At 43.2% G+C, this 27,100-nt stretch overlaps 1 protein-coding gene across 1 annotated transcript in view; it reads right to left on the minus strand.

The window, feature by feature from the left end:
* The window catches only part of ABLIM3 (actin binding LIM protein family member 3), a 196,649-nt gene that overhangs the window by 60,019 nt on the left and 109,530 nt on the right, over window positions 1-27,100 (minus strand). The window contains exons 3-4 of the mRNA XM_054977806.1: window positions 17,254-17,437; window positions 6,500-6,612 (exon numbers count right to left, since the gene is read on the minus strand). Of these exons, the coding sequence (XP_054833781.1) occupies window positions 6,500-6,612; window positions 17,254-17,437 (297 nt within the window). The remainder of the gene's footprint in view (window positions 1-6,499; window positions 6,613-17,253; window positions 17,438-27,100) is intronic.

Raw genomic sequence — 27,100 nt, forward strand, 5'->3', positions numbered from 1 at the left:
CAGTACTGATGCTGTACTTTCCTCTGACATGCCCGCAGCACAAATACTAGTGAGATATTTTGAGAACACAAAGCAGATCTGCACACCCTTTCTGTGTGCTTTCTTTAAATCTAGATCTTAATTCATTTGTGAATACCATCCCAAGTTTGAGGCTCATCCTTTACATACAGACCACTATTAGGGGGTGTTCGAGGAGTCTGTATATACTGTGGGTCCTTCTCACCTGAGAGCCTAAGCCTTCCAATAGTACACCCTTCCTTAACTCCTTTTTGAAATCACTACTAGATGCCCTTTTGGCAGCACTAGTGGAAGCACTTTAAATGAGGTAGCTACAAGTGCAGGAAGAGAGGCAGAGAGATGCTTTCTTAGCCTGTGTATATCTTGCATGCAACATGCAGCCAGTTATGAATAATGCATGGTGCCCTTGAGTAACCTGAGCCATTCAGCCTAGGAAAGAGATACATCTAGGAGTGAATTTCAGGGGAGGATGTGGTCTTCAGGTCACCTGACAGTGGTTCAGCACGAAGGAGAAGAGAGAGCAAAAACCATATATCGGTCTTTGCACATATTGGTCTCAGGGGTCTCTAAACAGGTTTCTGGAAATAAGGCAGGGATGAGAGATGGCGATGAGAGTCATTATTGCTGATCCAGCAGACTATGCTGCTGCCCTGCTTTGCTCCATCTCGTTCCTGGGCTCTCAGTAGAGGGCTTTGTTATCTAACACATCTGATTCTCAGAGGCCTGTTCCATTTATTTCTTGCAGTAGCAGAACCCTGCTTTGCCAAATCAGACACTTATTAACCCTGTAATCCTAAGAAGAGTTACAGCTTTCTAAGTCCACTGAAGTCAATGGGCTTAGAAGGGTGTATCTTCATTTAGGACTGTACTCTAAGTTGCTTACATTACAACATAGATCCACTTACAAAAAAGTAATTAAAACATTATAACAAAACTGAACCCACAAAAAATCAATAAATGTGACTAAGTAGTCAGAAGAGGGGGAAATAAAATCCAACAGATGAACACCAGTAGTCCTTCCAGAAGCCACACAAGCCCATTACAAAACCAAGACAAATAAATTTGACAAGTAACCTAACATCAGGGCAGACCAGGAAGGGAAAATGATTTTAGAAAAGGGTCTGGCCCCTAGGCCTGCTCTGCCCCACCAAAGGCGGGAGGGAGAAAGGTAGCCTGTCTTCCCAGCTGGGCAGGCACCTCTTTTCACATTTCATGCGAGGGTCAGGCCAGATGGGTGCCACCTCCCCTTATGGGCCCTTCTGTCATTTGGCTGGCCCAGTCCAGGTGTGTTGGAAGGAGGCCACTGGCCCATCTGAAGAAGTCTCGGAAGACATAATGGCCAATGATTAATGAACAATTCATCCCATGATAATCAACCTAAGCCAGAAGCCACCAGAAAAATAATCCCTTCTAAAAGACAAGAATGACTGGGCCTGATGGGCCTCAGAAGGAAGAGAATTCATAGTCCATGCTGCCACCAAGAAGAACCCTCTCAGGTGCAACCATCTGCCAAACCTCCAGTCTTCCTATCTACTATCTATGCTGGCAGTATATGGATCGAGCCATCTGCAGAGGATCTCAGTTTACAGGTAGGTTCACATTTGAATAAAGTAATACAGAAGACCTGGGGGACCTTAAAAGACTAACAACTTTTATACTGTTGTGAGACAAAGCACACTTCAGATGCTATGAAGATGCTGGAGCAAGCAGTCCTTCGTGTATCTCTTGATTTCTAACTGTTAGTGATTTCTATTTAGGTCAAACCACTGCTTTCCTCTGGAAAATGAATTTTATTCATTTTACTTCTTTGGTGATGAAAATCAGACCCTGGAGTAGCTTCAGGTTGGGTAGCCATGTTGGTCTGCAGTAGAAGAGCAAGATTTAAATCCAACAAGCTCCCTTAGTCAGTCAGATACAAGTAGAAGCATTTGCTCATTTGGAGTATTTGCTCAAAGAAAAGGCATTAACAGAATAATCTATTGGCACTCGTATTACATAAAACTCATTGTTATAAATATCACAAAGATAGATTTTATTTTATTTTATTATTATTGTGGTCCTTAAACCAGACATACAGGAGAAATACATATTTAAGAAATTTCACAATTAGACTAAAAAGGTAAAAAAACAGTTTAAAACTGATTAACATCTAAGTATGATAAAATTTTCTTAACCTAATTATTACCATACAGAAATTGGCTACTTGGTAAGTGATCTTTGGATCTTTGTCTGCTAAAAGAAAGTCAAGTTTAAATTTTTCAGAGAAATCCAGTTTTTTCTGGAGCAACGGGGTGATTAACTCTCTGCGTGCCACCTTATAGTGTAAGCATAAAAAACTCATTGCATAAAACTCATTGTTATAAATATCACAAAGATAGATTTTATTTTATTTTATTATTATTGTGGTCCTTAAACCAGACATACAGGAGAAATACATATTTAAGAAATTTCACAATTAGACTAAAAAGGTAAAAAAACAGTTTAAAACTGATTAACATCTAAGTATGATAAAATTTTCTTAACCTAATTATTACCATACAGAAATTGGCTACTTGGTAAGTGATCTTTGGATCTTTGTCTGCTAAAAGAAAGTCAAGTTTAATTTTTTCAGAGAAATCCAGTTTTTTCTGGAGCAACGGGGTGATTAACTCTCTGCGTGCCACCTTATAGTGTAAGCATAAAAAAAAAATGTGTTCCATAGTCTCCACCTCCCTTGACTGACGTACTGAGCCTTTCAGAAAAGGGGATGTTCTTGTACTTGCCTTCAAGTATGACAGAGGAAAGAGCGGAGCACCTGGCTAAAGTAAAGGCCCTTCTAAAACCCTTTATTTCCAAAGATGTTAAATAGTTTGCTGGTTCCACAGAGTATTTGACGTTTACCCACACCTTTATATTTTGTAAACTAGAGTAGTCAGATTGGTGTTCAATATCTTCGATTCTCTGCTTAACTAGTTTTTTTGCATGCTCTATTCCACAAGGAAGAAGCATTTGGGGAGAAAATCCAATTCTCAGCAGGTATCTCTGAACAGCCTTCAGCCAGTTTGATTGATAATTGTCACAAAATATCAGGGGGAACAGACCTTGTGGGTTGAGATTTCCCTTTAACCACATATATATAGATAGCATATGGACCCAGGCTTTGACTTTCAGATAGCCTGTCTCCAGTCTTACCCTGGCATTTGACACACACCTAGGGACCTGTAAAATGGCTCTTAAGAAGAACTTAGATTGAACTCTTTCCTGTGGTGCAAAGCATGAGCTGGGCGGCCCTATCACAAGGCTAGAAGGGCCAGCACAAAGCAAAAAATCCAAAGAACATCCTTCTTTCACAAATTTATATATAGCACAAGCCACTGAGAAATTCGCTTACATCCAAGGTTGTCAAATGATTGTTATAAATATCTTGGCCTGTTCTTGTGCCTTTGATGGTTGCTTGATCTGCAGATGGTAACAGATGATAATGTTTATCTGTTTCTTGAAAAGCTTCACCCCTGGTCCCTATAGATCAAAGGTCAAGTAAAGGCACAGGAATACTTGATTATTAAAAAGTTGGCTACCCTGACTTTATAAGCCTTGTTGAAATAAGCTATCATACATAACTATTCATTTTGACTGGACTCTGGCCCAAATTTGTCTATCTCCCACTCTGAAGCAGCCCTCTCATCTTACTTTGTTTAAGAATGTTTTTTGTAACTTGTAACTTGAAATGTCTGAAATTGCCAGAAAGCTGCCACCTGTATCATTCCAGAACTGCAGGGACAATTTGGATGGAATACAAAGCAAGATTTCATCACATTCTGTGACATCATATTGTGAGGTACCTCATAACAAGAAGGGCAAAAGAATGTGATGGCAGGGTGCAGTTACTCCATAGACCAGGCATGACTATGAGGTGGAGAGAGTGAATGCAAAAGCGAGTGAAGAGAAAGTATATTATCAAATACATATTTCTGTTTCCTCCTTATCAGTTGCCAATAGCAATAGGTTTATAGCATTCCAAGCAGGAAAAGGTCCTTTTCCCTTTTAACAGTTGTAAAACATGGCAAAGTCTGATGGGACAGCCTCTTCTTCCACTGGAGCATTTGTGTTGGGAACATTAAAATAAAGAAAGTCTGTAATCGATGGTTCTGGCTACCCAAGATGAGTCTCCCACCACTCCTAGCCATGGACAGACCAAAACATCATTAAGAAGCCATGACAAGTAAATGCACCCCCAATTCCCATTATTGTCTTTTATATCTCTTCTTATATGTTGTCCTTGATTATTCACATTGTGAAAGAGCAATTGAACTGATATTGCATAAGAATCTGGAGATTATCAGTAGGATACAAGGAGCCAGCCAGCCATATTCTCAGCTGTAGCCTACAGCTGCAGTAAATAAAACACAGAGGAGAACATATCCCGATTTCCAGATGATACGGATGTAATATAGTTCAGTTTGGTCATCCCAAGAGCAAATGGCCAGAGCACACCCCTCCCTCCAATCATTTCTAGAAATTTGGACAAGCTAGTCTTATGGATCCTCCTTTTGACTTTCCAGTAACAATGACAGAATTTTAAGTGGCAAGCAATTATATAAAATAAGGGCAGAAAAGGAGTAATCTTCCCAAATTCAGCCACACAAAACTGTACCCTGGTTCCTGGGGAGATTTAGGGAGATAACTTCCCTTCCCAACTTTTACATGTATGGGTCACAGTCCAATGTGCTGAAGCCCACTGAAATCAATGGACACAAGTGCTCAACTCCCCACTGCACTGTGGCCACAGACTTGTTTGGCAGCTCGCAGCAGTCTGGCCAGATACAGACTGCCACAGAAAAACACTGTTTTGTAACCACAGTGAAGCATTTTGTACAGTTCTTCTCTCAATCATCAATGTGTCTAAACAAACACTAGGGAACAGCAGCATCTGTTGCCTCCACTCTGATCCCACAGCCTACGGTGCAACTGCATCCAGCTGGTTCACAGCACAGTGTAGGATGCTCATCACAAGGCCCTTTAAAGGCAAGTCAGCATTGATAAATTTAGTGCCTCTGGCTTGATGGGCCGGGAATGGCATGATGTAGCCCATGAATGATAGTTTCACCTGGCTTTCTCTCCTTCTGGCTCTTGCAGCGCAACTTCCTTGGAGACTCCCCACTGATTGCCATATGTTATGCCTCATAGGTCTGTCTCTATCTTTTGTATCAAGACTTGGAAGAAAGGATGTAGGATAGAGAGAAAGTAAAAGAGAATATGCTCCATATATCCTTTCCACTGCCTTTCATTCAAGACTCTGCCACTATGTAAAGAAGGGGCAAGGCTGTGGCCCACTTCCTGCTTTTACTGACTATAATCCAAAACAATGGACCGTGGTGTATTAAACAGCTGCCTGTATCTTGCTCATTATGACCTTCAATTTGTCCTTTTTTATCTTTAATCGCTGTATTTATGCTTGTCTTGAATTTTGTTCTTGAATTGCTGTTAATTTGTGATTTTCTGTATATAAGTGTATGGTTCCACAGGATATTTTGTGAACTGTGTATATTATTTTTGCATTGTTATTTATTATAATAATTACACACAACAGAGGTCTTAATAAATTATTTAGTTGGAAAAAGTTTTCACAACGACTACTTGGAAATTTTTGAGTAGGCTTTCAGGAGTTAGCCTAACAGCCTGTGTATCATGTTGTGTATACATTCTTTACTGACTATCATGGTACATTTAAGACTCAGTGGTCTTGTGGGCTATGTCACTAATCCACCCTCCTGGAGGCCAAGGCTGGGCTTACACAAAGGAATGGAGCAAAGCCACAATGCTGCCACACCACTTAGAAGATCACAGGCATTTCTACTGTGCCCCATCAAGGACAGCTTGGTCTGCAGTCAGTTCTTGCAGGACAAAAGGCTTGTCCAAGGAGCCATTAAAGGAAGTTTGTGATCCCCCTCCCCAGCCCAGCCCCTCCCTTATCTGCCCAGACACTAAAACAAGCATGGCGAGTATATGAACACCAGATGTTCAGCATGGCCCAGAGACAGACACCAGGCTACCTTTAGTGTATATGACCACATCTCACCATGCAAGGTGTAGCCTTAGATAAGGACGCCATAGGATGATGGTTTTATATTTTTTTTTGTACATACCCAGCATAACCCAGAAGCCAATGAAAATAACCATGAGACATGTTTAAAAGAACCTTAGGATTTCAAAACCAGTTATGTTATCTTGGGGTCTTGCATGTAATTTTGGAAGATGCAGTTATGGGAAACCTATAATTATAATTATTTAAGATGAAACTTTTAGAAGGCAGGAATACAAATAGGTTTCTAAGCTTCACTGACATATACACTGGTTTCTCTGTTTCTGAGTCACAGAAACATATTCACATCTGCTCACAAAGATGGTCTCTGATACCACCAAGGTTTCCACAGCACTTCTACCCATTAGCCCTTTCTGGGTGCTGCAAAGGAGAGAATAAAGTTAAACGTGCTTGACTTACGGCTTGGTCCATGTATCTTGATGGGTTTGTTGCTGATCAGTGAATGGGAACAGGTTTGGCAAACACAGTCCTTGCCACTGAACGTAACTTTGTCTCCAATGGGGAATGGCTTTCTGAAACAGAGGGAAAGCCAGAAAAAGATCAGAAGTGCATGGATCCAAACAGAGATTAAATGGAGGACTTCAGATATCTGAGGATCTCCTTATTTTCTTGATGAATTATTGCCCTTTCTATTTATAGCAGCAAAAGTTGCAGTGGAGGGGCTACTTACAGAAAGACTAGTGACCTGGCTAAACTGTGAGATTTGTAAGCAAAAGTTTATCCAGGGTCCGCAGCCCAGCCCCCAGACTTACCTGGAGAAGAGGATGGAAGACCCTCAGGAGACAGATGCCCTGCTGCCCCAACAGACAGCCAGGTCCAGAACCTGCCAGCCACAAAGGGAAGGGAAGAGACACCCAAGCCTCAGAGGGTTAGAAGGAGCACGTGGAAGCCAGCCAGTCCCACCCTCTGCTGGAAGGCTGGGAGCCCTGGAAGGGAGAGTAAGGACAGCCAAGAGGGGTCCAGGGCCAGGGGAGAAGGCCCCAGAGATAGGGACAGCCAGCCATCAGACAGCAACCTTGCCGGCAGAGGAAGAAAGGCAGCAAAAACAGCCCAGGGCCATGCCCCAACCTGCAAACAGGAAGGAAGGGAATAATAGGGACCAGCTGGGAGCTCTGAGCAGGGGAGGTTTGGCAGCCAGCCAAGAGAGCACAGCTGTAGCTGCCCAGGGGCCTGAAACTCAGAGCAAAGGAGGCTTGGCAGCCAGCCAAGAGAGCCCAGCTGTAACTGCCCAAAGCAGCCAGACAAGCTACCCCAGGTGCAGCTGCTTGAGGCAGCCAAGGCCAGGGCTAGAGGGCAAATGAGGGGTGTGGCTGGCAGGTGGAGCCAGGAATAAGGGAAAGGATATAAGGGAAGTCCACCCACAGGGCATGGTGGGTTGTGTAAGAGGAGTAGGAGTTGTTGGAAGTTGGATGGAGAGAATGAGTGAGGAAAGAAGGCAGTGAAGATGATGATGAAGGAGGAAGGTGGACAGAGGGGCGGGGCTAGGTTGAGCAGACTTGCTGGTGACTTGAGAGGGTGCATGGGTGATGTATACCTCCCCTCCTACCACAAAGCGGGATCCTGCATAATCCCTAACGGCACCCCAACGATGAAGCCAGGTGCCCTGATGCTCGACACAGCAGCACCCAGGGGGAAAACCTGACAAAGTTGACACATCAAAGGCTGGAAACCAGAGGATTTTCTGGCAACCTCACTTTTGTGGATTCTGATAGCAGACCTTTGGATGATTCCCAGATTCTGTTCATACCAGTATTGGGGGCATAAAATATTATGCATGCTGCTGGTCAGAATTATTTGTTCAACAAACTTGATCTTAAACAGAGATTCTATGCTGGTTCTGTTTTCATGTCCTTTTATTTTTTGATATCTTTTTCTATATGACTATTTTGAATATTGCATTTTACTGAATATTTTAAATACAAATGGGGGGAAAGTAATTCTTTGAATGGGTTAATGCTGCTGCTAGGAGCACATTTTTTCCATTATATCTAGCTCATAAACTGGCCCCTTACTTTGCTGGCTTGGCTATGCTGATCCATGCTCCTGTAACTACCACATTGGACTACTGAAACACACTTAATGTGGGCCTACCCCTGAAGACATCTTGTACACTAAATGGGTACTAATTTTGGCAGTAGCGCTCCTCTGTGAGGTCAGCCATTTGGAATGTATAACTTCACTGCTACACTGGCTACCTATTTGCTTCCAAATCCCATTCAAAGTGCTAGTTACTTTTAAAGCCTTTCATGGCCCAGGGCCCTCATACTTATTGAACCACCTTAAGGTGCCTTCCCTATACGGCAACAGCAAGTTTTTTTCCATAGTGGGCCCAGTCTGCAGGAATGGCTTATAAGAGTGGGTGAGGAGGGTTAGGGTACCTTCACTGTCTACATTCAGGAAGGCTTGTGTGGCAGTTGTATTCCATAGACCATTCAGTGGGGAGTAAAATTGTTTCAGCAGATAATGGCTGCGCTTGTTCTGTTTCTCTGTATGTGTTTAATATAAATAAATAAATAAATTGCTGAAAACATCCCAAGTGCCCTGGATAGCAGCACCCATAGATCTGACTGCTTTTATGAAACATGTTATGGGACTCCATTATTAATCTCCTACCGTGACATTCTTTTAAAATAGCTAGCTAGTTCATTTTGCTGGCCCTGGCCCTGTCCCCTGCAGTCATTTTCTTCCCATGATGGATAGTGGAGCCCTGATCCTAATATGTCTCTTTATGATACTGTGCTTCCTCCCATAACTTTCTCTCTGTGTTTTCAGATTTGCTGATAACTCTGTGAGCTATCCTTTAAGAAGGTGCACTCCATCAATTCATGAAATACTCTGGTGAAACACCTATGTAATAGATCAACCTTCCCCATTTTTATTTATTTGACACATTTAGATACTGTCTTTTTACCATTGCATTCAAGGAGGTTTATAACTGAAAATGATGGCTACAATATAATATATACAAGGGGGGGGGGAAGGGGACAGAAAACGAAGAGGAAAACAAGCAAATCCAGGTACTAACTGTTAGATAACTTAAATAACTGTTCTTGTATATCTTGTTCCTAAATGGTAAACAAAAGTTAAAGTTATTTTTAGTGGTTCAAAGGTGATGCCTGCCCAGTGCTTGGTAATATTTTAAGAGGCTAGTCTTCTGTTTCTATTTTATGCCACAGTGGGAGGAAAAAGAGCTTTATTTGGGAGTTCCCAGTAGGGGTGTGCAACAACAACAAAAACAACATCCGGGTAATCCGGATCTGGGTTTCAGGGATACCAACCCCCCCCCCCCCCAAAACAGATTCTTTAATTTGTTAGAGAATCCTGAATTTTTCCAGCCATTATCCAAATTTATCTGGCCATTATTCTCTATGAGAAATAACGGGGAAAACTATCTGGGGGGCTGGAGAGGGAATAATTTTTAAACAAACGCCACCAAATTTGCAGGCTGAACCAACAAAGCCCAAAAGAATCAAAGTGAAGGAGGGGAACTCATGAGAGAATCCCAGTGTCCAACCAGAGAACCTCAGGTAGATATTCCTTCCTAACCCAAGGTGAAGCGGGGGTGGGGGTGAGGCTTGCTGGAGCCACATAATTTAAAAGGCAGTCAGCAGCAGCTTGAAGAGCTCTTTTGGAACTCAGGTGGGGGTAGAGGGGTGGGATGGGAATTTGCCTGCTGCCCCCTGTTCCCCATCAACCTCGCATAACTCTCCTGCCACAGTACAAAGCTTTCCTCCATTTCATTCTGCTGCCCTCTCACTCACTGGCTGTGCCTCCATCCCCTGCCAGGCTCGGAAGCTCAACAGCTCACCTGCTGTGGCGTGAAGCTTGCCTCAGCTTCACCCCACTGTCCTCTGCTGCTCTGCTGTGGCTGTCTGCGACCAAATAATCTGGCCCAGAAGAATCTGGTTGCCCGGATCTGATCCAGGATTTTCTTATGTGATCTGGCATAGCCTGTTTATGCTGGATCGGCATAAATCCAGCCATAAAACCAGATCATGAATCCTGGATCAGATACCGGTAGGCTCCAAATGTAATTTTTTAAAAAAAGGATGGCAACAGTTTTTACTCATTTCTCCAGCCCAGCAGCCCAGGATCAGAAAGATCAGAGGAGAAGAGATTCATGGTTGCACAGATACAAATAACCATCTCAGAAATCAACTGACTGAGTGTAGGGTGCATATATTTTGAATCAAATAAGTATGCTTTGAGAACAAAAAGGGAAATGCTTACACGAGAAACCAAACCATTAATCAAATCAATCTTGGTGAAGATGTGGCTTGCCCTCCAAAGCTACTGATATTATATACTTCATGGCCATATCCTGGACTAAAGACATACAGACAAACTGGGCTCATAAAGGGATGAGTGCTATATTCTGGGACACAGTGACCTTCAGGAAGACAGTACAGATAGCGATGATTGAGAAAAACTGCCCTAGGTGAATTAGGGCATATCTATAACACAAATAATACCTGTTTAACGCACCACTTTCAAACCTCTTTAATTCTTATGGCTTTCATCAGAAGAACCTTGGATATTGTATTGTATTATCAGTTGCCACTGATAATATTCAGTTCTTATCTTGTGCTTCCAATATATCTCAGGAAATCTGTGGAAACTTTGAACAGGTGCCTTGATGCAGTTTTGGGATGGATGTGAGCTAACAAACTGAAACTTAATCCTGACAAAATGGAGCCACTACTGGTAATGGGAAGGTTTGACCCAGGAACTGAGATATCTCCTGTTTTGGATGGTGTTCTACTCTAAAGGAGAAGGTTTGTAACTTTGGGGTGCTGCTGGACCCTGGATCACCCATTGAATAAACAGCTGGTAGTGGCACCCAGGGGGACCTCTCACCAGCTACAGCTGATGAACTGGCCGAGGCCGTTCTTCGGCAGGAAAGATCTTGCCATTGTGATGCATGCCTTGGTCACATCTGAATTAGATTACTGCAATGTGCTTCTACATGAGGCTGTGATTGAAGACTGCCTGGAAGCTACACTTAGTATAGAATGTTGTTGCTAGAATGCTGACTGAAGTGGGTCATAGGGATTGTATCACTCCACTCTTGTTCTATCTTCACGAGCTTCCAATTTGCCTTGGGACCAATTCAAGGTGTTGACCTTTAAGGCCCTATACAACTTGGGGCCTACATACCTGAAGGACCTACTCCCATATGAACCTAGCTGACCACTCGCGTCACCTTCAGAGGACCTGCATCAGGTGCCCCCATCTTCTAAGGGTGGACTGGTGGCAACCAGACAAAGGATTTTCTCTGTTGTGGCACTGAAACTTGGGAACTCCCCTTGGAGATTCATCTGTTTCCTTTTATTGCTGTCTTCCGCCAGCGGGTGAAGGCTTTTTGTTTTGTTTTGTTCCCTCACTAACTCTTATAGCCTTTCTTCCTGTTTTTATGTGTTCATGTGTTTATATTTTATGTCTTTATAATATGTTTTATTTAATTGTTTTAAGAATTTTAAATGCTTTTAATGGTTTACTGTTTGAAATGTTTAAATGTTGGTCACCTTAGGAAACATGAATTGGGTGGAAAGATGCCATAGAGATGTTTTAAATAAAAAAATAAAAATATAGTTTCAATATTCATTGGATGCTTTGTATATCTAATTCAGAAGGACAGCGCAGTAATTTGGTTATTTATTTTGCTGTGCATAGTCTCTCGCTGTCATGGGATTTCCTTCTTTTTTTTCCCCTGGACTTTTTTGCTATGTCATTGCTTTCTCCACAATCCAATATCTTAAAAAAGAGATGCAAATTGACAGGAAGGTAATGCTGTTACTTCATTCATGACATTTCAGTTTGAGAAAATATGCATAACTGGTTACTTAGGATCAGATATAATGGTTATATAATTTGTGACTTTGCTATAGAATTTGAAAATTTTAGTGCAGGCATCACTCAATGTTTGATTTACAATTAAGAAGTCTTAATGTCAATCTAAATATGAAAGGTCAATAATTAACAGATGCGGAGAATATGGAATTTAATTTTAAATTTAAAAAAAACCCTAATATTGCAAGAGTTGGCAATGCTTTTGTCCGCAAGCAAGCAAATCTGAGATGTTTGTCTACAGATGTAGACACAGGGTAGCAAACATGCAGGAACGCACACATATACCCAAAGGCATCAACACAAATTACAAAAATATTTTTTAAGACCCCACACACAGGTACCATGGCAGGCACAAACATGTATTCTTTGAGCTCCTGGGTGCTCGGTGATGCAAGGGACATCTCAAAAAATCTTGAGTTATGAGAAGAAAGAATAATGAATCTATTCTGAGGCTCTTTTTCATACATATGTGAGATCATGATTATGGCCAGAGAGACTAGGATTCAAATACACTCTTGGTCATGAAACTTTCTGGATGACCTTAGGTCAGTCCCTTTCAGCCTAACCTATCTCACAGAGTCGTCGTTGTTGTTGTGTGTGTGTATTGTGTGAAGACTCCTATTATATAAGAAATGGCTGCATATGGGCAAGCTTTTATGTTCAGATGGGTAGAATTGCTTGCCATGTGTACCATAATTTAATTCACAACTAAAGAGAAAGAAAAGTAAGCAATATTTATATTTATACTTATAAATAAGAGGAAGAAGGAAAATAGCCAGCAGCAAAGAAAATGCCATCAGGGAGGAGAAAAAGACCTGTATACCTACATGAAGTGTTACGTGCGAACACAGAGCATTCATACTTGAGGGACTGGATTTATTTCAGTATGCTAAATGGTTAAGCATTCTGAGGATTGAGCCGTTCTTTTTCTACTGAGTGCCAAAGCAATCACCATCCCATTAACCTTTTGGCCAGGGCAGGCAGTACACAGAAAGAGGTAGAGCTGCAGACTGGATATGAGGTCCCAGGGATCTCAAGTCCTAGACAGCAAATATGGATTCCTTCACTCTGAGCCTCCATGGCAGCTGATTGGTGGAAACAGATACTTCAGCTCAGAAGGGGAGAGATGGATCTGCTGATCTGGGCACTCAAATGACCCACAGGTGCCAATTACAGGACTCTGTGGGCTGCATGCACTTCCAGGATTTCCTTATTGCTCCAACATGAGCAGCAAAGAATTTTGGCTTTCCGTTGCTCCCTGCCTCATATTCACCTTGCCCAACTTGCACTTGCAAATTTGCATTGACAAGTATCCATCTAGGCAGGGGTCATTTCTTAGAAAAAGAGCGGCAGGAACTCATTAGCATAACTCATTATCATATGCCACGGCTCTTGCCATCACTGGAAGTGTGTCATTAGTACTACTGATTGGCATATGCCACACCCCCTGACATCACCTATCCTGGCTGTTTTGGACCAAATCCTGGCCATTCAGGGCCAAAATTGGGCCCAAAATGGTCAGGATTAGGCTGCTGCTGAGCAGGAGAGTGATCCACCATCTGTCAGAGGCCCGATCCTGGCTGTTTTGGGACCAATCCTGGATGTTTTGGGCCCAATTCTGGCCATTTTGGACACGAATTGAGCCCAAAATGGCTGAAAGGAGCCCAAAACGGCCAAGATTTGGCTACTGCCAAATGGGGGAGTATTTCCCCACCTGGCAGTGGCCCAATCAGGGCTGTTTTGGCCCCAATTTGGGATGAAAATGCCTGATCCAGGCTGAAATGGCCCCAAATGGCTCAAAATGGCCATTTGGGGCATGTTTTGGCCTGGATCAGGCCCCAAATGGCCCAGACCGGGTCTGTGCTGGGCGGCACTGGCCCAATCCAGGAGGTTTTGGCCCCGATCTGGTGCAAATGGGCCCCAAATGGCTGAAAATGGCCAGGATTCGGCCCAAAATGGGCGGGATTCAGCTGCTGCTAGATAGGAGAGTGTTCCCCCACCTAGTAGTGGCCCAATCAGGGCTGTTTTGGCCCCAATTCAGGACAAAAATGCCAGATCCAGGCCTAAATGGGCCCAAAACGGCTCAAAATAGCCATTTTGGGCATGTTTTAGCCGGGATTGGGCCCAAAACAGCCCAGATTGGGTCAGTGCTGGGTAGGGGAGGGGTCCCCCACTCGGCACCGACCTGATCCAGGCAGTTTCGGCCCCAATCCCAGGACCAATATGGTCCAGACCAGGTTGGTGCCGGGCAGGGGAGGGTTCCCCTGCCTGGCACCAACCCAATCCAGGCTGTTTTGGCCCCCATGCAGGCTGTTTTGGCCTGGATCCAGGCGGAAATGGGCCCAGAATGGCCGAAAATCAGGTGGGCTGGGCCACCAAACAAGTGACCTCTTTGGAGAACTGCCAGAAATGTGTTCTGGCACGTTCTCCCTCTAAATGAGCCCTGCATCTAGGTAGTCCCCATAAAACTGGAGGAAATTGTAGCTTCTTCATATTACTAGCAGCACATTAACAGCACACACATTTCCAGTCATGCTTCAAGAAAAAGGTATTATGTGACCAGGGCCAATTACACAATTACTTCCCATGTCTTCCTGTCCCTGATACTGGTGACAGTACTGGCAACATAAAAAGATATTGGCTATCTATATCTCTCTCATATTTTTATTCTACGTTCTCCAAAGAGTTAAAGTACCTTCCAAGTATATAGCTCCCTCTCCTCCATGAAGTAAGTTAGGCTGTGTGTATGAGTGGCCCAAGTTCACCCAATGAATTGAACAGGGACTTGAACTTTTTTTCTTCCAAGTACTAGTTTGATATTCACAGTATTGGCAACATATGAACTGAATTTCCAATGACAGTGAAACAGAGTCGCTTGTTTGCATGCAGTCTTCAACACTAACTAGGGTTGCCAGGCCCAGCCAGCAGCAATGAGTGGAACACCTGGTTGGGAGATATGGGAGGCTGGCCGTCAGCAGCGGCATGATGTCACTTCTGGGAAAAACTGGAAATGATGTCACACCTCTCTACTTATTTCTGGAAACTCTAAGTAAAACTATAGAGCTTTTGGTAATTCTTAGAGAGGACTGACATCACTTCTGAGTTTTTTGTGGAAGTGTTATCCATTCCCTCTAGGAATCTAGGTTTTACCAGGGTGTTTCCAGCTTTTCTCAGAAAGATATGATATCACTTTTAGGTTTTTCTGAAAACGATGTCATGCTGTCACTAACAGCAATTTTTTTAAAAAAAATGTGTCTCCTGCTTGCCGATGGAGTGCTGGTGGGCAAGGAGATTAATAACTGTTATTAAACAATGTGTGGGCCATAGGCTCAGCTTCTTTCACTATGGGCTCGTATTAGATTAACAAAGTATTTTTGAGTAACTGGAATGGAGCTGTGGTTGCTGCAGAGTGAATGAACAACCTCCTTAATAGAGATGTAAATTGTTAAACCCTTTACCATTAAATGATAAAGATTCAATTACCTTTTATACATTTCTGTAAACAATATTTATTGTTTAAACAATAAAGGCAATGATGAGCAGGGAAGTCTGCTATTAAGAACCAAGGGAAAAACTAGAGCATCTGCTGAGTTGATCCCCTCTCCCTGTATCTTAGGCTGTTTCTAATTAAATGACACAATTTTAATTGTTGTTTTCAAAAATAAAATTTTTATTTGTACTCCTTAATATAACTAAGCGGTCCCAGAACCATGGCAATGGTGGGGTCAGTGGGCATGCATGAATGTGGGCATGCTATATTGCTCGTGGAATTAAGATTAGGCTTCCTGTCACTCATGTTCACCCATCTCTCATTTTAATGCTTCCCTAATGCACTTCCAGTGGTATGAATGCCAAAATATAGACTTGTCCTGGAATAGTATATGGTATACAATGGCTTCATTGCTCCTTTGGGATACTCCCCGCCCCCCTCAGCCACCATTTGCAATTCCATCCATTCACACTCAAATTAATGATTAGATTAGCACAATGAGACATCAATACTAGCAAAATTACTCCACTCTTGCTTGACATGCTGTTTTGTGACACAACAGTAAATCACATAATCAGATCCTTTACAGAGACATGGTGATATTCATATTGCTTTTCTAGATGTAAGAATTATAACCTCATTTTCCCCTAGATTGCCCTCCCCATAGTATTTCCATTTTTCCTTTGCTTGCCAGTCCTCATATTCTGCCCTTCTCTTGCTACGTTCTCTCCTTCCTACCCAGCCACCCACCTTTTTATCTTCTCCTACATCTTGTCTGTTTTTATACATATTTATTCTCCACAATGGAGATGCAAAGCAGCATACATCATTCTGCTTCCCTTGATTTTATCCTCACAACAACCCTGTAAGGTAGGTTAGGCTGAGAATGTTTGTCTGGCCCAGAGCTTACATGACAAAGTGGGAATTTGAACCTGGATCTCCCAGATCCTGGTCTGAAACTATAACCGCTATACCACACTGGCTTTCTTGGGGTGTCTGATGTTGAACAGAAGCAAGCAGTGGCCCTTTTCACACTGCTTACCTGCTCCTGGAACGTTGCAAAATATTGCGCAAAAACCACGGAAGACAGCATCTTCTCCTTTTGTCAGGAGCTCCTTCTGTCAGTTTGTGTGTGTTTTAGATTTCAGATTTTTCTGCAAATCTGGGGCATTTTCCAGGTTTATAGAAAGATCTGGTTTGATCTGATCTCCATATTTATGTATCCTCTCACATGTGGATAGGTTGAGAATTTGATATATTGATGATGATATATATTTGAGTGAGGCATCAAAGATATATAGAGAGAGGTGTATTAACATGTCATTAGATATGCTGCTGTTGTATTATATTAATCATTTGCGAATGGATCTCCACCTACCTTAAGCAAGGCTACTCCACTTTTTCTCAAAATGTATTAGATTCATTTCTATGTACATTCTCAGGCCAATGCACAGAATCAGTTTAAAATGATGCACAAATATGCTTGGTTTTTCTCATTCCTTCACAGAATTGGCTGATGCATACATCAGGGGAAAGTTGTAATCCTCCAGAAAGTATGTATATAACCTATGAATATATGTATATAGTCTGAGAATGTATATACAGTGCATGAGAATTCCCCCTGCACTCTTGGTTCATCCTTTTATCTTGCAATACAAATAATGCAATAAAGGAAAAGAATTAATGGTGTAGTGCAGCAGTTTTACTGCACCAGCACTGCACCTTCTGCAGATGTAGGTTTAAGCACCACCTGATACACACAGTTCCCCAATGACTAATGACTACATATATTACCATCACAAATTCAACTCACCTGCACATGCTGCAAACAAAACATTTGGGGTGATAAGTCCGGCCCAAGGCTGAAATAACCTCTCCAGTGATAAAGTCCTGGCAACTGTCACAGCGGGTACCATAGAGCTGTTGATAGTCCTGGGTGCAGATGTATTCTCCATTTTTAAAGAAGAAGCCAGACTGAGCTAGGTCACAGCCACACACTGGAGAGGAGAAAACACAAGAGGGTCAGTTACCATCAAACTTTTGAAACACTTCTCTGAGGTCTCCCTACTGGGTTTTGATGGACAGAATGAACGTTCTTTGGCCAACTCAAAGACTCAAGTGTTAGAGGGAGTCAAGAGATCACAAGGTGATCTGCTTCATATTTGCAATGTCTACACTACTGTTATTCTGCTGTTTCCCACAGCAAACACAGAGCAGAGGCAAATTCCTTCAGACATGTGGTGTTGTGGATCCCTGACCTGTATGTACTGTGCATCTCTGCCATTCACACTTTTTCTGTTTGCTTCAGGAAGCACCAGAGCAAGGCTGGTGCAGCAACAGCAATCATGACCACTATATAAAGTATAAAGCATCTTTTTGGGCCAAACAGCACATTAGTCAGGAGATCTTGGTTTTCTTTAAGGCTTCAACAGGAGAGCTGGAGAGCTGGCTTGGGAAGGTAGTGCTGACAAGATTTTAAAACTCCCTTAGTGTTGTTTCTTCCAGTTGAAATCACCCTAATGAAATTGCAATGAGCCATAAAGGAGAAAAAATACAGCTAAAATATGTCCCTGTCTTTTTCTCCACCGTGGATCAGAGGAGCTCTTTACAATTGTTGTATTGTATAGGCAGTCCCAGTTCCTTACAAATGCCTGCTCTGAGAAGGCTTGTCACTTGTCCTGGTGCAAATGGGGTCACCATCCTGCACCCTCATGACATGGGGCCAGGGGCTATGTCCACAGAGGTAGTCAGCCAGTGGCTGGGAAGGCCAACTGCCATGCAGACGTCTGTAAGCCCTCACAAGGATAGCCCAGGTTAGCCCGACCTTGTCAGACCTTGGAAGATAAGCAGGTTCAGCCTTGGTTAATAATTGGGTGGGAGACCGCCAAGGAAAAGAAGGGTTGCTATGCAGAGGCAGGCAATGGTAAAGCACCTCTGTTAGTCTCTTGCCTTGAAACCCCCAGCAGGGGTTGCCATAACTTGGCTGTGACTTGACAGCACTTTCCACCACCATGTGATCTTCCCAATATGTGCAACTTTGTTTGAAAGGGATGGTGCGCATGTTTTCAGTCTTGGTACAAGCATACAATACAGAAAATACCTGCATTCTCCCTGGGGATTGAGGATATCAGGAGGATCACATTCTTCCCATAGGCTTGTTGAAATGTAATGACTGAAAAGGGCTTGAGGAATGATTAGAATCAGGGAAACAGCACAGGTGGAAAGAGCCAAAGTCTTCTTTCTCTCCCAGCACTGTAACCCGGATCCAACATTTCCCTCTTAACTGCTCTGAAGCTTTAAGATACTGTGAGGTCTGATCACGTTTTTTCCCATTAACATGTACATTGTTTCTTTAAAAAGTACAAGCAGCTTTAGTGCCAGCCTACATTAGGCATCATGTTTCTATGCCTGGCAGCTTACAGGAGAATTCTTGTGGTGCCATGGCTGCTCTATGTCGCCTCCTTCCTTCTCATCTCTAAAATGTATTTTCCAGGCTGGTTCACACAGTGTGTTTCTCTTGCACACAAGCAGTTCCCAGGCACATACTCCTATAAAGAAATGTATTGTATGAAATACCTGTTCCTGGGATTGCAGTAACTGGAGGCGGGGACTGCAGCAATCCCAAGTTGGCCATACAAGTGTAGCAGAACAAGAAAAAACAAACTGAAAGGTGTAGTGGGAAAATATAATTTATTCAACTTGACAATACTTACACCTATGTTTTGTCAGAGGTTCCGTGACATAGCATTGCCATACAGTCCAACTGCTGTGGGAACTTCCTGGCAATGCTATTTCACAGACCACCCTGATGAGGTATAGGCGAAATGTGTCGGGATTGTCAAGCTGAATACATCATTTTTCCCCACTGCACTTTTTTGTTTTTTTCTTGTTCTGGTTATTGGCTATTTTTCTTGTTCTGTTTTTTTGGTACTCCTGTGTAAGCGCACCACCTGCTTCAAACTTTCATTTATCTGAACTGTGTTGAGCATAACCTACACAACAGTTGCACAGAGAGTTCTGAATTCATTAATGTGGCTTGAAATCTATCAGTGAGCAAGGATGAAATTCTCTTTGGGACTTTTCCATCAACCACTGTAAAATATTTTGGGTCTCTTGAGCCTTTAAATATTTGGTTCCACTGTCAGCTGAACATGTGAAATAAATTGAGTGAAAAAAATCCGAGGTGATGAGCACTTAAGCCCTGTACAGTGTTAGAGCTGAGCTGGTCCATTCGTATATGCAAACCATCACTAGATGTTGATGGACATACATGTGTTAACCAGCCTTCAATCTCTGTCATGATCAATCAAGCCCCCTCACTGGGAATACAGCACAAGAACGCCGGGGATTTATTTTATTTTTTTGGTCACTGGTACCTCTCTTAATGAATTCTTTCTGCAGGGAAGTCCTCCCCCTTAAAAAACAACCCTAGACAGTCCAGCACTTCCTACAGCCCACAAGATGTCACTGTTCGGTTTCCGGCAAGATCCAGCAGAAAGACATGCTTTTTTGTGGAAGACCTAGGCCCTGCTGAGAGAAAACTTGGCTACTGCTTAGGGGAATTGTCTGTAACCCTTGGTGCATGATGGCAACAGACTGTGCCCTCTGTGATTGAACATTAGCAGCCAGCAAGATGCTCCCTGCGCAAAGCAGCTTGGCAAAGGGAGCATCTTGTTTCTGTTACTTCTGCTCAGGTAACACAATAAACCCATTCCATCCATGCTACTTCCCAGAATGCTGCAGGTGCATATCATTAGTTGCTACAGCAGCCGTTAGAAAGAACAAAAACATATGCAGCAGTGTTCCTTCTCTTCTGAGATGTTTGTGCCCAAACTCTGTAGTGAGACATGTAATGAGATGGGCAAAGGCCTAAGTCACCTGTGTCACACAGCTGTGGAAAGGTGGTAAGTGTGAATGTCAGCTTTCAAAGTGGCCTGCATCCTTGTGAAGCAGGCATGTTAACCTACCAGAGTTTCATGTGATTCTGCCAACTGGTCACCTAATCTACAAGATAGGAGCCTTCCATGTTCTTGTCATGTTCTTCCATGATCTACAGAACCATCACGTGGATACATTTGGGGTCCAGTTGGAGCCAAGTCAAGAGATATTTATATGACTGTCTTTTGAAAGCTGTCTTGGGCCCAAGATGAACAGGGATTCTAGCCCTGATTGCTAGGCTAAAACCTTCAAGCAAGATGCCAGAGAATTGACTGGGTTCCTGTTCTGAGGCCCATTTCTGCATGGTTGCCAAGTAAGGGAGCAAGCACAGAATGGAGGGAAGGCTCATGAGCAAACAAATAAAATCTTTTAGTACAAACTGTATGAGTTGCTGTGGTCTTGGCTAATAATAATCACATATAACTGCTGCAGCTCTGTGGGAAAGCAAGGGAAGCAGCGAGAGATATGGGAGGCTTATAGTCTGATCCTAGATGGAGTTAGGTGCAGCTAACACCACTGATTTCAACAGGCATGCCTATGCCTGCACTGGACAGGGCTGCCAATAGAAAGCATAGCTGAAATCAAATTGGCTGTGTAATCAGATGCAGGGTGGAGCAGAGAGAAGATGAGGGTGGATGGGGCGGAAACTATGAGGGCAAGACAGGTACAAGGATTTCCCTTTACTTTGGAAGCAGATGGAAAACACTGCCAAGTTCTCCCCAGCAGTTCTGCATTCTTTTTGAAGTTAGAGACAGTCTGGGCTCTTTGCCTGAGTTGTCTACACAAAACTCCAGAGGGCTGGAGACATACTTTTCTTATCAGGCCTTGCAAGCCAGCACAGTGAGAAGTATCACAAGAGAGAGCACAGGCTTGCCAAGTTGTTTGTATGAGGGTGGTTTCAGGTACAGTGTTTTGCCTTGGGTTGCCTGGTTACAACTCAAAGACCTGAACATTAGCATCAAAAATGTACCAGGAATGTGCAACTGCTGTCTCTCTTACTTGTTCTTTCTCCATTCCTCTGCTCCCCTTCCACCCCATCTAGCTTCAAGTGACTATCAGGAGGTCCCTTCTCTTCTGCTCCTGGCTTGGTGCCTCTTAGCTTTCAGAGGCCACCCGGCCACCCAATTCTTCCTTGGCTGTCTGAACCCTTTTTAACAGGAGGGCTTTAGTAGCGGCACCAGCTGCTGACCCACCCCTGGCTCCTCACCACCTGGGAGTTTCAAGGGAGGAAGGAGACCCCACCTGCTTCACCGAGGGAGCCTTTCCTTCAGGCAAGGAGATCCAACTGGCTACGGCCCATGTGGCTGCGTTCTCCCTCATCACTCTTTCCCTCCAGAGTCTCAGTACGGCAGGGGGAATTGCCAAGCATAATGGTCAGCCTCACTTTCCTCTCAAGTAACCTGCCTCCTCTATGGGCCCATCTGAACCATCTATTGCAGCCACTGTGAACTCCTGGACAGCTGATGGGTTGAGCTTTGATGACTGTCCTGTCACTGGGCACAGAGTACAGTCGGGGTGTGTGTGTGTGACCTCCTGACATAATGTTAAAAGTAGCATTCAGTTACTCAGGTTAGATCTGGCAGTTCTAATTGTATGGATGATTTTGTGGATGTATTCTAAATCAGGGTAGCACTGCCACTTGCAGACCATCCATTTGAATCAAGATCTCTGAGCTGGGCAGTCTACATGTACTAGAATAGTAAAGAGTCCAGTAGCACCTTTAAGACAAACCAACTTTATTGTAGCATAAGCTTTCGAGAATCACAGTTCTCTTCCTCAGATGCATCTGAGGAAGAGAACTGTGGTTGGTTGTTGTGGGTTTTCCGGGCTATATTGCCGTGGTCTTGGCATTGTAGTTCCTGACGTTTCGCCAGCAGCTGTGGCTGGCATCTTCAGAGGTGTAGCACCAAAAGACAGAGATCTCTCAGTGTCACAGTGTGGAAAAGATGTAGGTCATTTGTAGGTCAGTAGATACAAATGACCTACATCTTTTCCACACTGTGACACTGAGAGATCTCTGTCTTTTGGTGCTACACCTCTGAAGATGCCAGCCACAGCTGCTGGCGAAACGTCAGGAACTACAATGCCAAGACCACGGCAATACAGCCCGGAAAACCCACAACAACCATCGTTCTCCGGCCGTGAAAGCCTTCGACAATACATAGAACTGTGGTTCTCAAAAGCTTATGCTACAATGAAGTTGGTTAGTCTTAAAGGTTACTATTTTGTGACTACAGACTAACACAGCTAACTCCTCTGGATCCATGTACTAGAATGGCCTGAATATCACAACTGCGCTACCATCGTGACAGTAATGTTATGCCCCATAAGAGGAAGTACCTCTTCAATGAAATATTTCCTATTGCACCTCCTTGTCCCCCCAGTATAGTCAAGGCTCAGTGCAATGTTTGGAAGCATTCTGAGTATATACACAATGCAAGAGAGGGAATGGGTTCCCTAAGCTTTGGTAAATTGATCTCTCATTTGCCACCTGACTTATTCAATACCTCTCTGGCAGTGACCACAATGACTTCATATTTGATATGTTATCTAGCAAACTGTTAACAGTAAATGTGGAGTCATAAAAGAAGAATATCTGTTTTTCAGAAAAGGAACAAAATAAGGACTAGTTTGTGTACATAACAGATTTTCCTAGAAGCTATTTACTTCATGGGCTCTACATGCATCGGTTCAAAGTTTTATTGTTAGCCACAGGAAACTTTCAGCTTTCAGCTTCACAAGCATCTGGAAATCACAAATCCATTCTTTCATTCCCTGGTACCTTGCTGATTTTGGCATCTTCTCTGACTGAATCACAAACAATATGCTCTGCAACCTTGTTCTTGGGTCTAATCGCAGATTAGCTTCTTTCCCATGGACTTCAGCATTCAAGAAACATGCATGTGCTCACTCATTGATGTTTGCAGAAAAATAAGCACATCAGCTGGACTTGTGCCAGAGTCAAAACGATTACTCAGATTAAGCTAGCGCAGGATGCAGGTCTTTCTGTGCTACACCAATAAGCAGTGCCATGCTCCTACTTCTCAAAAGGAGAGAGGCTATATCCAAGAATTACCATAATGTTTACCAAGAATTACCCTTTTATTTGGTTATTAGTCAAAGTAACTTCCTTAAAGGAAAAGCCACTACCCCACAACACATGTATTTTACATATGAAAAGGAGGATTTATGTATAAATACCCATGAACTACAAATACGATGCTGAATTTAAAAGACTGCCCCCCCATGCAGGAGTTTGGACCCAGTCCAAATAATCCACAGTTGCTTTTAAGTGAAATTAAAGACTTCTTTCAGAAATCTCATCATAGATCTCTTATGTCTCGGGTCTCATCTGGTCTGGCACTCTCCTAATTTTGTTGTGGTTGGAAGCATTCGCCTCTGACACATCTGCTTTGCAGCAGCTTGACTGCCTGCCTGTCTTCCAGATGGTACAAGCAACACATTTACTCTCTCGCCTCTGAAGATGTGCTGTGTTTTGCAAGGTGACAAGATGCAGCATAGCCTTACCTCTGTTTCTGCACCCTACCCCAAACTTGCTTTCCAGAGGATAAAAGCATAATGTTTTCCTGTTCTCTGCAAGTGTGCTACCTATCATGGCTGGGTAGCCTTGTCCTCTGCAGCACCCACATTCAGAGCATACAAATAAAGCATTTGCTCTGTGTAGGCAAGTCCCATCACAAAGCACAGAATGCAAGCAAATAGGATCCACTGTTGTTTATACAGATCCAGAAAGTCTTCCTGAGGCCACTGAGACAGTGCAATGTTTGTGAAAGTGTGCACAAAACTTTGAGAACAATTATCTTTGGCAGAACCCTTTGCTAACTATTCTGGATGCAAGATTCTCCCAAGTCATTCAGATTAGCCGCTGAGTTACTCGCTCCTTTCAGTGACCACACACAGCCTGCACCTCATGCAACAGTGAAAAGCAGATAGCAAGTGCCAGAATAAATTTTCCAAAGTTTTCCAGAAATGACCTATTGTCATTACATATATAGTAAATCTATTTTTAAAAGAGCAGATTGGGTTTGGATCCTCCTTAATTTATATCTGAGTGTGCATCTGTAGGAAGTGCAAGTAAGATAAATACACCCAGTTGCTGATTGGGCTGTATTACCACACAGTCATGCTTCTCAGGAGAGGACCGATCCACCTTTTCTGTCCTCACAACCACATGAGAGAGGGAGAAACACTGCACAATGGGGACAGGATGATGTTTTCAGCTAAAGGCATGGCTATTAACTTTCGAATACAGAGACCAAGTTTTCAGAGAAGCTTGCTGAGTGGAAGAAGGAGAACAGTTCTGCCTGTAGCACACAGCAGGTGCAAACCCATCTGCTCATATTGTACTGGTAGGGTGAGTTACCATGGACCATGACACTTAAAGGTGCTAAGAAGAGAGGTGAAGAGATGTCATGTTCTTATATTAAGAATTTTCTGGCTCCAAAATGCAGTATAATATCAGATTAACTGTTTACATGAGCCATTATCAGAGGAAGAAAGAAACTATTTCTGCCTCAACATCTCCTGCTCAGAGGTCCTCAAGAGTCTCTCTTGAAGCACAACTCACTCACTGACAGTATACTCACAGGAGCCAAGGACTCAGCCTTTCTCAAGGTTTGAACAATTAAGCATCCTTGTTCCTTTGAGTTGTCATAGTGACTATCTGGACTTTTTGCAGGCCTGAATTGGCACTTTTGTTTTTGTTTTTTTACAATCTTGCTCTTGTTATCTTTTAAAAATCCACACATTATCTCAAAGAGATGCATTCTTACCCAAGGTTGACAATCACTGTAACACCTCCTTTTTGCCTCCTATTCTCTTGATGATTATTGTAACACCTTCATTTTCTGCCATCTTAAGAACTACTATTTCCCTCCCACTGACCTCCCATGGACCCATAAGAGTCCATCTCCACTGTACAAAAGAAGGTACAAATTTGGGAGCTGTCTCTCATCATCCCCGATTTTCTTGGCCTTCTGTCATCTCCACACTGCCACATGCACTCCTTGGCTTGTTCTGAGTGCAATTGTGTTTCAGAGATAATTGAATGTTGTGAATTACTTATGCTTATCCCTGCCCTGCTGATGGAAGGGGGGAACTGGGAGGAGCAAAAACGAGATGCTGTAAAAGCTAATGGACCGGAACAGATGTGAAAAGGGCTCCTTAATACAGTTACTGAAACAGCTGTTCTTATGGAGGGCTGTAACCAGATCTATAAATTGTACAGTGTGAATTACTAGAGCTTGGTAATGTGTCCTGTTAATTTCCAGTCCCACTGTCTTACACTGAGCAGAGAGTGCGGCATTCTCTCCATAGCAAGACTTTACTGCATCTGTGTCTGACAGCATACTACAAGGTACACAATACAACCCTAGGTACCAGAGTTGCCATTTAAATACCGTACCACCTCCTCCCTCTGCTCTGGAACCTGGAACGATGTCCCTGCCTTATATAGTATATCAATACTACAAATACACAATTGTCATAAATTCCACCAAAGAATACTAGGAATTGTAGTTTGGTGGAAGTGTAAATAACTCTGCTGGAGATCCCTAAATGAGAGATATAGACAAGTTAAGGTAATAGTGAGGGGGAAGGAGACACAGAAATGGGGGGGATTGAAATATGTGCAATATTCAATTCTAATGCTTCTACTTTACTATAAAATCCTTCATTAAGAACTTAGCATATCAATTGTACTACTTGGCATAGTTATGAAATTTAAATGTATAAATGCCTTAAAAGAATATTATTTATTTACTTCATTTATATCCTGCCTTTCTCCCCACTGGCCACTCAAAGCAGCTTACATGATTCTCTTCTCCATTTTATCCTCACAACAGCCCTGTGGGTTAGTCTGATAGTATGTAACTGGACCAAAATCACTCAGCAAGCATCAACAGCAGAGCGGGGATTTGAACCTGATTCTTCCAGGTCCTAGTCCAATACTCTAACCACAATACCACCTGGGCTCTCATAAGAATACAAGAAGAACTCTGCTGGTTCAGATCATATAGTCAAGGCTCTTGTTAGCAGCAAACCAGTTTCCTTGAAGGACCAACAACACAGCACAGCACAGAGACCAAGATGCAGCTCTGATGTTGCCTCCTAGTACTGGTATTCAGATGTTTATGGCCTCCTTTCAGTCCAGGAGTGCCATTCCACTGCCTGGGGCTCCCACTCTCCCCCCCCCACCGCTTACTTAGCCAGTGTGGGGGGTGCTTCTCAGGGTGCCCCCCGGGCGGCACAGCACACCCTTGGGCGGTGTGGCGCACCCCTGGGTGGCTCGGCACACTCCCACACCTGCAGCAGGCCTGATTATGACTGAATTGCATCCCACAACAGGCCGATTCAGCACCCTGGCAAGCGTGGGAGCACTGCCCCTTGATCCGTGCAATGATGTCACTTCCTGGAAGTGACATCATCATGCAAGCTGCACATGTACACACCATCGCCCCTATGCGAACACAGATACATGTATGAACCGCTGTGCAGTATGAACCGTAACATTTAATGCTTTTAAATGTTTTTAAATGTATTATTTAATGCTTTTAAATGTTTTAATGGTGGGTGATGTTTGTATTTTGTTATCCGCCTTGAGCCTGCGAAAGCGGGGAGGGCGGAATATAAATATAATAAATTAAATTAAATAGGAACCCAGGAATGGAGCGAGGTTAAGTGCCAGGCCCCTGATCTCCCAC

Source organism: Eublepharis macularius, chromosome 4 (genome assembly GCF_028583425.1).
Source record: "Eublepharis macularius isolate TG4126 chromosome 4, MPM_Emac_v1.0, whole genome shotgun sequence".
Lineage (NCBI taxonomy): Eukaryota > Metazoa > Chordata > Lepidosauria > Squamata > Eublepharidae > Eublepharis > Eublepharis macularius.